Genomic DNA, 13,005 nt, shown 5'->3' with positions numbered 1-13,005 from the left:
CGCCTCCCCCCTGCCATTTTAACTCGGTCCCGCCGGGCTGGTGGCAACTTCGCTCGGAGGCGAAACGCGGGCGGGCTCCGCTCCCCTCCGCGTCTCCTCGCCCCCGGGGTGAGCCCGGGTCCCGGGGGGATGGAGGGGGGTCGGGTCTCCTGGGGGGCGGTCCCTGGCGCGGTCGGGACACGGGCGAGCGTATTTCGACCTATTCCGGCCGTGCGGCGCGTCGGGGCGAGGGTCCCCGGGACGTCGGTGTCGTGCGGAAGACGGGGTACCTCGGCCCCGAGGGGGCGGGCGGACGGGCGGGCGGGGGTCTCCGGCTGCCGAGAGCAACCCCGAGGAGTTCACGGGATTTTTCCTTCTTCTCTCCTCCTTCTCCTCCTCTCTCCTCCTCCTCCGCCCTCCTCCTCCTCCTCCTCCCCCCGCTGCTCCGCCCGCTCCCCTTCCCGCGGCGGGCCGGCGGCCGCAGCAGACGCCGCGCTGCCGTGAGGATGCCGCAGCTGCCGGGGGCCGGGGGCGGCGGGGGGGACCCGGAGCTCTGCGCCACCGACGAGATGATCCCCTTCAAGGACGAGGGGGACCCCCAGAAAGAGAAGATCTTCGCCGAGATCAGCCACCCCGAGGAGGAGGGCGACCTGGCCGACATCAAGTCCTCCCTCGTCAACGAGTCCGAGATCGCCCCCGGCGCCAACGGGCACGAGGTGCGCGGCCGCGGGGGCTCCGCGGGGCGCGGGGTGCCGGCGGGAGGGAGCTGCGGAGGGGCACCGGGGAAACGTTTCCCATGGGAACAGAGATCGTTCTACCCCGAATCCTGTCTCCAGAGGTGCGCCGGGCAGAGCTCCTTCCGCGCTTCGGCCCGGGATGAGAAAGTTGCCGCGAGTTCCCCGACGGTGCGGTGGTATTAGACCTCAAGCAGCCATGAAATTTCCTCAGTAAAATCAGCGGGGTCGGAGCGTTAGCTGTAAACTCTTTAAGGGATTTGCATAAAACTGTTAGGGAAGAAATTCCCGACTCTAAAATAACTTCGGGGCGAGCGGGGAGCCTGCCTTTTAAAAATTTTTGTTTAATTTTTTTCTTTTTTTTTTTTTTTTTTTTTTTTTAATTTTCTTTCTTTTTTCCCCCTAAACATCTGCTAAGGAGGGCAACCTGATTTTCATTATTGTTTTTGGTATCTTTTTACCAGGAGCGTTTTGACCGCCAGAGCGCCAAATATTTTCCATAAATGATCCACTTCCATTAAATGCAGGGTGCTTCTGCTAGAAATGCTTTGCAAAGCCCTGTAGTTATTCACGTTGTCATAAAACAATAGCTTACACCAATGATTCTGGAACAGTTGCCTTCCAAGCCACTTAGGAGGAAAAAGAAAGATGTTAATCTTGTGCTCTGAAATCCTCTCTTCCTTCAAGAAACTGTAGCGGCGTGTTTGATAAACGAGCATCCATACAATGACTTTTCTTCTTTTTCTTCTTTTCTGATGGTGGATTCCTTGTGGTCAGGTTTCCAGGCAGACTCAAGCACAGGATTCCTACCATGATAAAGGCAGAGAACACCCCGAGGAAGGTGAGACTCGCACAGTCCTGTCTTGCAGTTTTGTCCCTCTGTGACCCGCCACACAGTCCTCAAACTGGAACTTGGTTTATCTGGAAAACATAAATTTTATATCTTTTGGGGGGGGAGGGATGCCAAAGTGTTTTCGAAGCGCATTTAAAAAGCAGACGAACGTGCAGTGCATTTATCTTGAGTGACCAAATGGTATTCCAGTTGTTTAGAAACTGATAAGTAGGCCAAATGGATATTCACTGAAGAAGTAACTATTTTTAGGATATCACCTTAAATACATTATTTCTTGACTCATACAGTGTACAGTTGTGTTCAGAAACCCTTTGCTTTTCCCCATAGCCAAAGTCTGTTACTTAAATCTCCTTTTTCAAATCTAAGTATGGGCAGATCTTGTGCATTTTTTTAAATGTCTCAAATGGTTAATTTCGATTGAGGAACACAGAGGAAGTAGCAGAGTTCATCAAATATCATTTAGGAAGCTGGACACGCATGCAAAGAATGCGTGTGCTGTGAAGGGTGGGAGATTATGTTTAAAATCAAAAGCTTATCATCTCAAACTAAATCAGATTATAAATTCCATATAAAGACAGACAGAGTCCAGTCCTGGTGCTTTCCAGGACTCTGTGGCCATCTTCCTCCAAATTTGTAATTAAATAGCCTAAAAGCAGTGATGTCCATGCTCATTGTATTTGGGCAGTGAGGAGGAGGTGTTCAGCTCCGGATAGTTTTCAGCTCTGCATCTTCTTGAAACCTCACTGTCAAGTAGTGTCCTTGTGGGCATGTAGGTGGGAGACCTGTTCACCCTATTTGCAGGATCTGGACCCAAATACCTTTTTTCCCTACCAGATAGCCTCCCTCACGGGGCTTCCCTCTTGGCTGTAGTACCATGTGTGCTTAACAGCCTCCCTCCCAAATTGTTAGGATCTCCTTCCAAGCACCCCCTGCCCTTTAATTGTTCCCAATGAGCATAGTCAGAATGAATTGTTTGCTGCACACACTGTCTCAGCAAGAGAAGGAAATTATTATATCTAGTTATCACAGCCTTTCCTAACAGTGATGTTGGAAACCCATACTGGCAATAATTCTGAGCTGACAAATCCTAGAGGCATGTATAAAATTGGGGAAAACTGCTACTTGAGAAATGTGATGTCATTGCTGATGTGTCTACTTTGATTTCAGTGAGTACTAGCAAAATTGTTTATTTTGAGGCTATTCTGTATTTTAAACATAAACTCCTCACTGAGAATACTCGCTATTTTAACAGTTTATGCTTCCTAAAAAAATGTTTTTACAAGTTACTTTGTATCATTTTTCTGTCAGCAGTAATTTCCACGAGTAAGGAAACATTTGCATGTAGAGCATGTTTATATATGCGCAGTACCTGTTTGAGTGCTCTAAATCGTGAGAAATGCATACATGGGGAATAATGTAATCATTGTTTCATCTTCCATAGGAAAGCATCCAGACAATGGCTTATACAGCAAGGGACCATCGTACTCTGGTTATTCTGGGTATATCATGATGCCAAATATGAATAACGACCCATACATGCCTAATGGATCTCTGTCGCCACCCATCCCCAGAACAGTGAGTTATCTCTTCCAAAGCCTGGTTTTGGCAAGCTGGGTTTCCTCCTGTTTGGTCTGCAGAGCCTGTTTACAATGGGGTCTTTTGGCTAGCTTCAGTGACAGTGAAGGTTGAGCTTCTGCTGTTCAGAGCCTCTGTCCAGAGGAGTTTGAGATCTCTTAGAGGTATTGGTCATGATCACAGTGGAAAAGCTGAGATTAATGTCTGTGAACAGGGCTGGGGGCTTTGTGGGGGGAGCTCTGGTTTACTACTGTAGGATAACGTATGGCAGAATGATGTAAATGCTGTCTTTATAGTGACTGGGACAGATGTGAATTTTCTGGCTTTAACTCTTTGTTTGTTGAGGAAAATCAAGGGCTGGAAGCAGAACTACTAAAGTTACATGACAGTAAGATGAGAAGATTGGATTTTTTTTTTTTTTTTTTTTTTTTTTTTGCTTCAGATGTGGCATTGCTCTTTGCTGATTGATATTTTATTTCCACCATCAGTTGGTCTGCGTGAAGGTTTTATCTATCTGGCAGCATTGCTTTGAAACATACTCTGTATCTTCAGCCAGAAATTGTGAAATGGTCGTTTAGAAATTAATATCAACCATGATGCAGTAGTTACAGCTTTCCCTTACATTGTGGCGAGCACTGATTCTTCCAGGTTGGTCCCTCTGTTTCCATTGGTGTAGATTCATGTTTAATGGATTTAAATGTACTTTTAATTCTGGGTAGTCAATCCCCATTTATTTTTGTAAGAGGCATACAGAGCAATGGAGAGGCAGTGTTAAAATGATCTGTGGAAATTATATTAGTAGAACCTGAGAGGAGCAGGAAACGATTTGCTTGTAGGCATCGTGCTGGAAAAATGCCGCCGCCGTTGTGCGTGCTGTGAGAGGAGGAGTTACTTGCCTGTGATAAAGCAGTTTTCCCTCTTACTGGCTCCTAGATTTTTTTCTTGGAGGTCTCTGTCATGCCACTCTGTCATGGCATTGTTTTGCGCTCTGACATTCTTGATTTTTATTCAGGACTGTGGCATTCGACTTCAAAAACAAAAAGAAGGGGGCCTGATCTGTGCTGGTAATTTGACAGCAGCGAAACATCTTAAATTAGTGTATATTTGGAGTCAGAGTGACAGGGTGCTTTGGCACTGCAAAACACATGGATCTGCATTTGAAAGATGCAAAAACTCATGCAATATATCACTTTCTATAGCTGTAGGGGTTTTTTGTGTATAAATTCCAGTTCAGAGGCCTACAGCCATTTAGGGTGAAGCATGATGATCACAGTCTGTTGATATTTGTTGTTGTAAACGTTGTTCTACATAAAACTTCCTTTTGGATGTATCATAGGGAAAAGCATGCCGCTTTTCAAGAGGGGATCGAGACTCAAACCTACCCTTTGCGGGACTAGGAAACTTCAGACTTTTTTTTTTACCCCCTCTTTGCCTTCTACCTTCCTAAGAAAGTCCCGAGTGCTGGTGCGTGGCTTAGAACAACAAAATCTAATTTAATTATTCACCGAGGATTTTCTCCATATATGCATACCGTGGGGCTGCCACTCTGTACGGATCTGGCATCAGTGCCCTCAGAATATCATCTTGCAGAGGCTCTTGAGGAACTGCCCTTTGTGGGTGTGGTGGAGGGGAGGAAGGGGGAAAACGCGTCTTGTTTTTAATTGCAGAGCTGCCTGCTGAACATCTGAGGGGCTAATTTAGTTCGGTGCTGCTCTTGCATGTTACAGCAGCACCGCTGTTTCAATAAAACAGTGCTGTTGCAGGGCTGCAATGTTGACATAAGCCCGGAGTTCTTTCAGTTTAACCACAAGGCTACACGCTTGAGTTATTAAATAATTTTTTTGTTTAATTGAACTGTAATCTTTGCTAGGCTCGGTGCTGACAGTTGGGTTTTAGAGCGCGCAGGATCAGAGCGCGGCATCGCGGAGGTGACACGCTCGCTGTCCCCGTGCCGGTCCGCGGCTCCGGCGCCGCGCTCACCTCCGCGGGGTCCGGCCGCTGCCTTGCTCTGCCTCCCCTTCCCAGGGCAAGCGGCAGCTGAGCAGCAAGCACCGGAGGCAGAGCTCTCCCCTGGGGTATCACTAGTCCCCAGCCATTTGTGCCTGGTGTGTACCTGCGCCCTGCTATTTGCATGACAAAGAAGCTTCTTGTTGATGCATCTGTTGCCTGGAGGTGTTAGCCGGGATTAAAAAGGCGCCCTGGGGCGCTGAATCTTTTTTTCCACCTTGGAAGGACCTGCTGGCTGCAAACTGCCCCGGGGATGCACCCCTGGGGAACGGCGTCCAGACACAGGGCAAGGACCATCTATGAGAAGGGAGAGCAAAGCTTTCCTGGAAAGGGAAAAAAGTTACTTTCATCACCATATGTAGAGAGGGAGGAAAAAAAAGCCTTTCCTTTTTTTTTTTAAAAAAGGCACATGCTTTAAAAGCTTGCTTTGTACAATTAAAAGTAGAAATCTGTAGTCAGACACAACTTGCCTAATAAACCATAATAAAAAAAAATAGAAGTCTAATTTCAGTGCAGCTTTTGGAAGGAAGAGAATGTTTGACAAGGATTCAAAATCTTCCAAATTCTGTTGTTGTTAGAGAGTTCTCGTCTTCCCCATTCTCTTCCTCAATTTTTTTAAAATTTTCTTATTTTACTGGCAGCTGATTTGCTATTTATTTCCAGGTTGTATTAGTGGGAGCAGGAGAGTGTGAATTGCAAGTTCAGGTCGGAGCCTGGTGCCGCAGTTCGTGTTCTTATCAGATGGGTGGGTGAGTGGAGAAGCAGCAGTGGGTTGGTGGCTGCAGGAGCAGCGGCAGGTGAGGGTGCCAGACCGCAGGAGCACCTGGTGAATGTGCATCCTGTGTGCTGAGATAGCTCTCGGTGGTTTCTGAGCCTCTCAGGGCGCTGAAGATGGGAGATGAAGGCAGCTGTTTGTTTTCTAACATGTGGGGGTTTTTCCCTTTGGTTAACAAGACTAGTTTTGGGGTGGCAAAGCTTTCTTGACTGTTTGATGGGAACGTGGGAACAGAGGAAGTGACTGAAGAAAGATCATTTCTCCATGTTTTAAATTCATCCAGAAGATAATTTTGGATTTATTTCTCATTCCCCATGAGTTAAACTTCCTATGGAAAGATAGGGGATTTCTGCAACCTACTTTTTGTCTGTGTTCTTGGGGTCCGGGTTTCTTTCTTCCTGCCTCTCTGTAGCAGCTGGATGTGTTAAATAGGTCGGAGGATACAATGTATAAACATGTTATGGCAACTTGCACAATGCAGCATATCTGAAAATGACGAGGAATTCTTTCAAGAGAGTTGGATTGCTAGGAACAACGCAGGACTAGCCCAAATTTTGGATATTCCTTGTGTGTTTCTGCATGGCAGGGGGTATGGAGGTAGTTCCCATCTTGAAGAGCTGATGTCCCAGGAGATTTAGAGGATAATATGGGCAGAAGGAAGGATGAGGGTAGAAATAGCAAAAATGAGAGGCTATGGAGCCTCAGTGAAGGTTTTGTTTCCCTGGCTTTGTCTTCTGTTCCTCTGAAAGCAGCCTGATTCATTCCCTTGTGGGGAAATTTTGGAGCCCCAAGGGGAATGTATGGGAGCTGCAGAAGGATACAAACCTGATTTTTCACTGTGTTGTTTTTTCCTGAGAATTTGCTTCTTCTCACTGTGCAGTTGTAGGGAATTGCTGGGAGCTGTGGCCAGCTGAAACCTCCCTGGCCCAAAATGAAATAGGCTTTCACAGTGCAGAAGTTGTGGCTCGGCTCCTGCTCCCGTATCACGCAGCAGAAACCTTTGCTCTGCTTCCCAAGCTGCCATTGGAGCAGGATGCTCTGGGGCTTCAGGCAGCTGTGGCCCTGCCACAGATGTCTCTCTTCCATCCACAACCCCAGGCCCGTGCCTGAGGAAATGGGCAGCTTTGTGAGGGGCTCCACAAGCCAGAGCTGCTTATCCAACACCGACGCTCCGCAGCTTCACCCCGTGCAGCTGAATGATGCCGATTAACTCCTTAAATAACTTTGAAATCAAGCACACAGGAGCACAGAGCTTCCTGGCTGTATGGAAGCAGAACTTGATGGAGTGTATTAGCATTTGCCCAGGGAGGAATTTTAGCATTATTTTCTGAGTAGCTCAGTGAGTCCTGCCAAATGGCAGCCCAGGGAAAGAAGAGGAATCTGCTCAGCCCCAATAGTGGCACCTCATTGCTACAAACAAATGTGTCTCTCAGCTGCTCTGACTCAAGCAATCACAGCTGATCAGTCTAAGTCAGTCAGGCCGCTGTGAAACATAAACCCATGCCGTGAATGGTCATGGGATGAGTTTTGGTGGTGTTTTCTTTCTCCCATGTAATAAGATGAATCCTCCATTCGGAAAAGGGGCAGAAGAAGTTAACACACTAGCTCTAGGTTGTCCTTATCTGAAGTTTGGTCTGGCTGCTCCTAATCAGAGCTCCAGGCTGAGTCTTAGGTATATAGTTCATTGTTACCGTGATCTTTGGCACAAGCTAGTGAAGAGAACACCTTTTCAGCTTTTGTTGCTTCCTCCTTGTCACATTGATGCAATTAACAAATCTATGTAATTGTGGATTGGTAAGGGGAAAACAAAATGTTCTCCTGATGTGTCAGTGCAGAGGCAGTAATTGTGTGTGTGTGTGTGGCTTGAGCAGAGGCATTATCAAAAACCCCACCCATTGCAAATCATCAAAGTTGGAGCTTTTGTATAGCAATACGTGTCTGTGTTTACGTCCTAAATATCCCTTTTTTTTCCAAACATTTAGGAGCTGATTCAATATAAACTTTAAATGGTAGAGCTGCTGCTTACTTTTTAAAGTGGTTTAAGCAAAATGTCATTCCTGTCTCTTTTCCAACTTAATCCCAGCCCAGAAAAAATGTTAATAAGAATAGCTTGTTATGGGCTGCAAGTGCCAAGGAGGATATGGCTCAAGAAGAAAGCCTGAAGCTCCACAGGTTCAGGCATCAAAAGAGGAAAAGGCTTTTTCCAGATAGTTGCCGCGCTGCATGCCTGCAGGCATTGAAAAGCCTGGGTACCGCAGGCCTGGCTTCTCTGGAGTACTTAACTTCTGTTTATAGTTAGCGAAAATGCCTCCTGATATGGGAAGGAAATAACCCACACAAAAGCATTTTACTGCTGCTTAATATTTCTGAAGTCCTATCAGAGGCATGTGCTTTTTTTTCTTTTTTGCTAGTGGTAAAACATCATGTCTCTCAGGAAGACAAAGAGACAGACATGCAAGAGTCCATTTTAATACAGACACCGAACACTCTGTGTGTGTGTCCTGCTGTAATCTCCTGTGCTGCTCTCACATGGATGGACCCTGACCCAGTGTCTGTCTGGTTCAAGGGAAGCACTGCTGGGAGCCAGGCAGTCTGTCCTTGCCCTGGTCAAGTCAGGTTGTCCTCTGTTTGTGTCCGTCCCGCTGCTGCAGGGAAGCCATGTGCTGTGATGCTCCAACTGTGCGGATGTGGCTCCCATTTACCCCAAACTGCCCTGTCCAGGATGGCAGACATTTCTCTCCAAGCTGGTTTTGGTTGTAAGATATGTTTGGGGTGAGGACACTTCTCGTCTGGCTCTTGGGTTTGGTCCCTTTCTGCAGGACACTGGCATGCTGCTCCTGCCCAAGACTTGGGCATTAGTGTCTCTGTTGCTTCAGCCCTTCATAAGCATTAGATTCACTTAAGAAAATTGCACTCAGAATAACTTAATCTAGCAACCCAGTGGCTTCTGTTTGAGACTTGGATCTTGTGGATATGTTTATTTAGTTTGGGATTCCCACTTCAAAGGAATCTGTCCTCTCAGCAAGAAAGTGATTGAGCACTTAAATAAAAATGTATTCATTGAATCTTCGGGATTGAACGAAAAGTGCAATAGGGAGTTAACATGTACACCAACTGTGCTAATCAGTCAGGGATTGCTTGCTCTCCTAAAGGGGAAGAAAAGGGGCCTGAACTGCCCAAGAAAAAATGGCTGGCCTTCCGTGGCTTCTGGTGGTGATGTTGCTTGCTGGGGCTTCAGATGGAGGATGAAGGAACTGGAATATGTGTGATCTTCAAAGTTACCAAATCCCTTGTGTAGAAGAGCATTTTAACAGAGCTGAAAGGTTGACTCAATGATTGTTTATTTTCTTTAAATGGCTGTGGATATAGGTAAGGTTGAGGCATAAAATCAATGGGATGAGTTTAGTCAGCAAAAATAACAAGTGTAAAGTTACGGGGCTTCGATTGAATATTTATAAAATGGGCAGCTCAACTTAAAAAGTGAGTGTAGTGCTGTCACCAGCTGTAACACATAAACCAGAGAATTGCTTTGGCTAGGAGTTATTAAGCAAGCCAGAGAGCAGTTAATTCCCAAAAGCACCTGTCTATCCAAGCACTTTCAGTACTCCAGCCCTGTACTTCAAACAGTGCCGCACGAGTCAGCGGGCAGGTCTGCTTCACCCAGACCGGGGCAGGGGAGGGTGTCCCTTGGGAGCAGGGGACTTCATGCAAGTGTTTGCCAAGGAGCAGGGTACATGGGCATGTGCTCGTGGTGTGAGGCAGCCCTGGTAATGCTGCTTTGGCAAAGAGTAGCAGAAAGTTGCTTGTGTGACCTTTTTTTTTTCTTTTCCCCTCCTTGCTTTCTGAGTGGGGAAGCTTTAAAGTAGCTTGAAACAGGCTGGTGCTGCACATCCAGCACAGTGCCAGGCTTTGCGTGTAACCAGCAGCCCTGCTCTGAGAAACTTGGAAAGTGTGTGAACTGCAACGAACCTCACAGTGTCAGTACAAGGAGTGAGACTGCACAGAATTGCAAGGCATGATGCTGAAATCCTGTGGATACTGATGACAGCTCAGCTTCACCTGAGGGAGTTGAACAGAGGTGTGGATGGAGTTGCAGTCATTATCCAAAGAAAACCAGTCTGGACATTGTTTGATTCATGATGTATGTTCAAAAAACAGGGAAAGGGATCATTGGACTTTGGTTGGGCAGTTTTTTTGGCTCAGAGGTGGAGAGCGATGAGCTCTAAAATGCTGTCCCTGTAGGCTCTATATTTCTGAGTAGGCATCCAAGTGACACTGGCTGCTCAGAGCTCTCTCTCTGTAACTGGTCATTTAGCTATGCTATAAAGCCCTATTTCTTCAATTTTCTGTCTTTTTCTGTGTTTCAAAACTGTCTCAGAGGTTTATCTTTGTGGCCGTCTGTTGTCTCTCCACAGTTCTGGCGTATCTTTTTGCCTTGATCTTTCTTCATCCCTATCAAGTCTTGCATTGGCAAGCTTTGTCTAGCATAAAAAAAGTACAATGTGGAGGTGATGATTACAGGTGTCAACGCTTGTCAAACACAGACCACGGGCTGGGAGAAGGCCTTTTGCCTGCCGATGTGCTAAAACGCAGTTAAACTGTGTCTGGCAATGCAAATGTGTTTGCTTTGTTTAAATGCCACAATCCAGGGATTTGTTGAGGGTCTCTCCTTTCTGAAGTTGAGTGCTGCTGTATTGGGTTCAGGAAGCTGCAGTTATGAGTGGTCATTGTGTTTTTCCTTGCTCTTTACTTTGCTCCCTGCCAGTCCTGTATTTCCTTCATTGCAGTTCTGTATCATTCCCTTGTGCCCTCACAGTGAGCAAGGTTCTTGCTACCAACCTGTGTTCTGTCCCATGCTGCAAAATTCCATTGTATATCTTCTTCAATTAGTTTTTACAGGCTGGTTTCATTCTCACATCTGTGCTCTCTCCTCAATTTAGGCTTTGTGGCAGCTTGTTCCATCATTGTGGTCTGATCAGCAGCACTTCTGTATCTTAAACTGATGAAACACTTGTGTACAGAGAAGTTGAGGTGAAGCTGGAGAATAGCTGGGCTTGACCCAGTGCAGGGACTCCTCCAAAATGGGGGAGGCTGATATCTCCCCTGAACTTCTGCATGTGAATTAGACCCTGCCAAGTGTAAAAACTGTACATGTGCTCACATCCAGGTCCTCCTTTCTCAAATACAAATGTATGTGCAGGTTCAGCCTCTTGGGGAGCTTTTGGGAGTGGGGCAGGAGCTCACAGGTGAGTGAGGGTCAGGGTGGGAGCCCAGGGTGATGGGGCAGGCCCAGGTCCCCTCCAGACTGCTGGAGGTCAATATGGGAAGGAGCAATGAGCTCACCCAGCTGGCACTGGGAGAGCCAGTGAGGATCTTGAGGAAATAAGCCATACATCGAACATATTGGAATACATTTTTGAAAACTCAAGCGATTAAAATAGTTTACTCCCTTAGGATTCCCCTTATTTGGCTGCCTTCTGACAGTGGCACACTGGGCTGTATTTTGTCTGGTTTTACTGCCCAATTACCTCCTGCACACAACTAAATTCAACTTGAAAAAATAAGTTTCAGATGAACATATTTGATTTGAAAAAAATGTTACTCAAACCCTTCCCTCTTGCACTTTATTTTGTATCTTAAATACTCTTGTTATAGGAAGAAAAGGAAGCTGTGGTGGATTTAAAGGCAAAAGAAAAGAAATAAAACTTTAAAAAGCTTAACTCTTAAGTGTTTGGATTTTTCAGGTTTTGTTGAGACTTCTTTTTCCTATCTCTATTATTTTGAGAATATTTCTAAGGTAATAGCGCAGTGATCCTGTTTTAGATGTAAATCTTCAGAAGGAAAGATTGGAATAGGAGAACCACAAGAAACGCTAATTTATTAGGTGACTCCCTAGACAGTTTGACAGCAATATTGCAAACACTTTTTTTTTTATAACTGGCAAATATAATCTTCTTATCAGAGTGACCTGTAAGAGGATGACTTCATACTTTGTAATAAGGAAATATTAAGAGACTGTAGAAGAGCTGGTCAAACACTGTCTTGAAACATTTTTTAGTTCAAGGGTGCTTCCAAAACAACTTGTGTAGGGAGCTTTCCTCTTTTTTCTGACACTTTAAATCCTCCCTTTTATTGCTTTTTCTTTCCAAGGATATGTGTGTAAGTGAGAATAATGCAGGCTAATGGGGCAGAACAATAAATGTTCAGTAGGGAAATGTGGTTGAATCAAAGCCAGTTCAGAAACCCCGTGTTTGGGGCACAGGCAGACTTCCTAGGAGAAGGAGATCTCAGCGGTGGGTTTGTGAAGCTTGTCTTCCAGGACTCCAAGTAAATACAGTCAGAAAATTACACAGTAGTGCTTACTGCACAAACATGCCCTCCTCCATCAAATGAATCTCTCTGGCCAGCATCTAGTGGACAAATTATTTTTCAGGTTCAGTCAGCAGAAGAGCCTACAGGTGGGTGTTTCATTTTTCTTCTGGAGGTGGCATGTCACAGCCCAGGAGCCCCTAGCTGATGTTGGCCTTTGTTGTGTTACCTGTGCTTCCTCTCTCTCCTCTGCTGGGTTCTCCCAGGAGGGGTTTTGGCTGGTTAAGCCAGTGGCTGAGATTTGATCCTCGGAGGTTAAGCCAGGAATGGCAGAGGTGCCTGTGGTAACATAAGTGCTGCTGGTAAGTTATAGCTATTTTGGGGCTGGAGGAAAAGTTTGTGCCTGTGCAATTAAGCATGAAATAGGTAAATTCTGTGTATAATTGCCCAGCCTAGAGTGTAGCACAAGGACGTGACCCGTGGAAATTGCGGTGTGTCAGTGACTGCTGGCAGATTCCTGGGAAGTATCCCTGGTGCCCATGCTGGCACTGGGGTTATGTGTGTGTTTGTGCATGTGGATGTCTTCTGCTTCCCCCCACTCCACTCCCAAAAGTAAAGGCACAGTCTGAGAGGAGACTTCTGCAAATGAGGACCTGAAAAAGCAACATTTGTTCGGAGCCTTAGAGGAAGGTGATGTCAGAGGTGGGAATAAAATCCGTATTTCCTGAGTTCACTTTGGGAATTCACCTGAAAGACAGCTCACTTCTAAACAT

At 46.1% G+C, this 13,005-nt stretch overlaps 1 protein-coding gene across 4 annotated transcripts in view; it reads left to right on the top strand.

Annotated features, from left to right (window-relative positions):
- The first annotated feature begins 485 nt into the window (after positions 1-485).
- The window catches only part of LEF1 (lymphoid enhancer binding factor 1), a 70,073-nt gene continuing 57,553 nt past the window's right edge, over positions 486-13,005 (top strand). For all 4 annotated transcript variants that reach the window (XM_058802995.1, XM_058802996.1, XM_058802993.1 and 1 more), the window contains exons 1-3: positions 486-695; positions 1,491-1,554; positions 3,008-3,141. In XM_058802995.1, the coding sequence (XP_058658978.1) occupies positions 486-695; positions 1,491-1,554; positions 3,008-3,141 (408 nt within the window). The remainder of the gene's footprint in view (positions 696-1,490; positions 1,555-3,007; positions 3,142-13,005) is intronic.

The sequence above is a fragment of the Ammospiza caudacuta genome, chromosome 4 (assembly GCF_027887145.1).
Source record: "Ammospiza caudacuta isolate bAmmCau1 chromosome 4, bAmmCau1.pri, whole genome shotgun sequence".
In the NCBI taxonomy this organism is placed as follows: domain Eukaryota; kingdom Metazoa; phylum Chordata; class Aves; order Passeriformes; family Passerellidae; genus Ammospiza; species Ammospiza caudacuta.
Note: the sequence above shows the minus strand (reverse complement) of the source record. Positions and strands in the feature narration are given on the sequence as shown.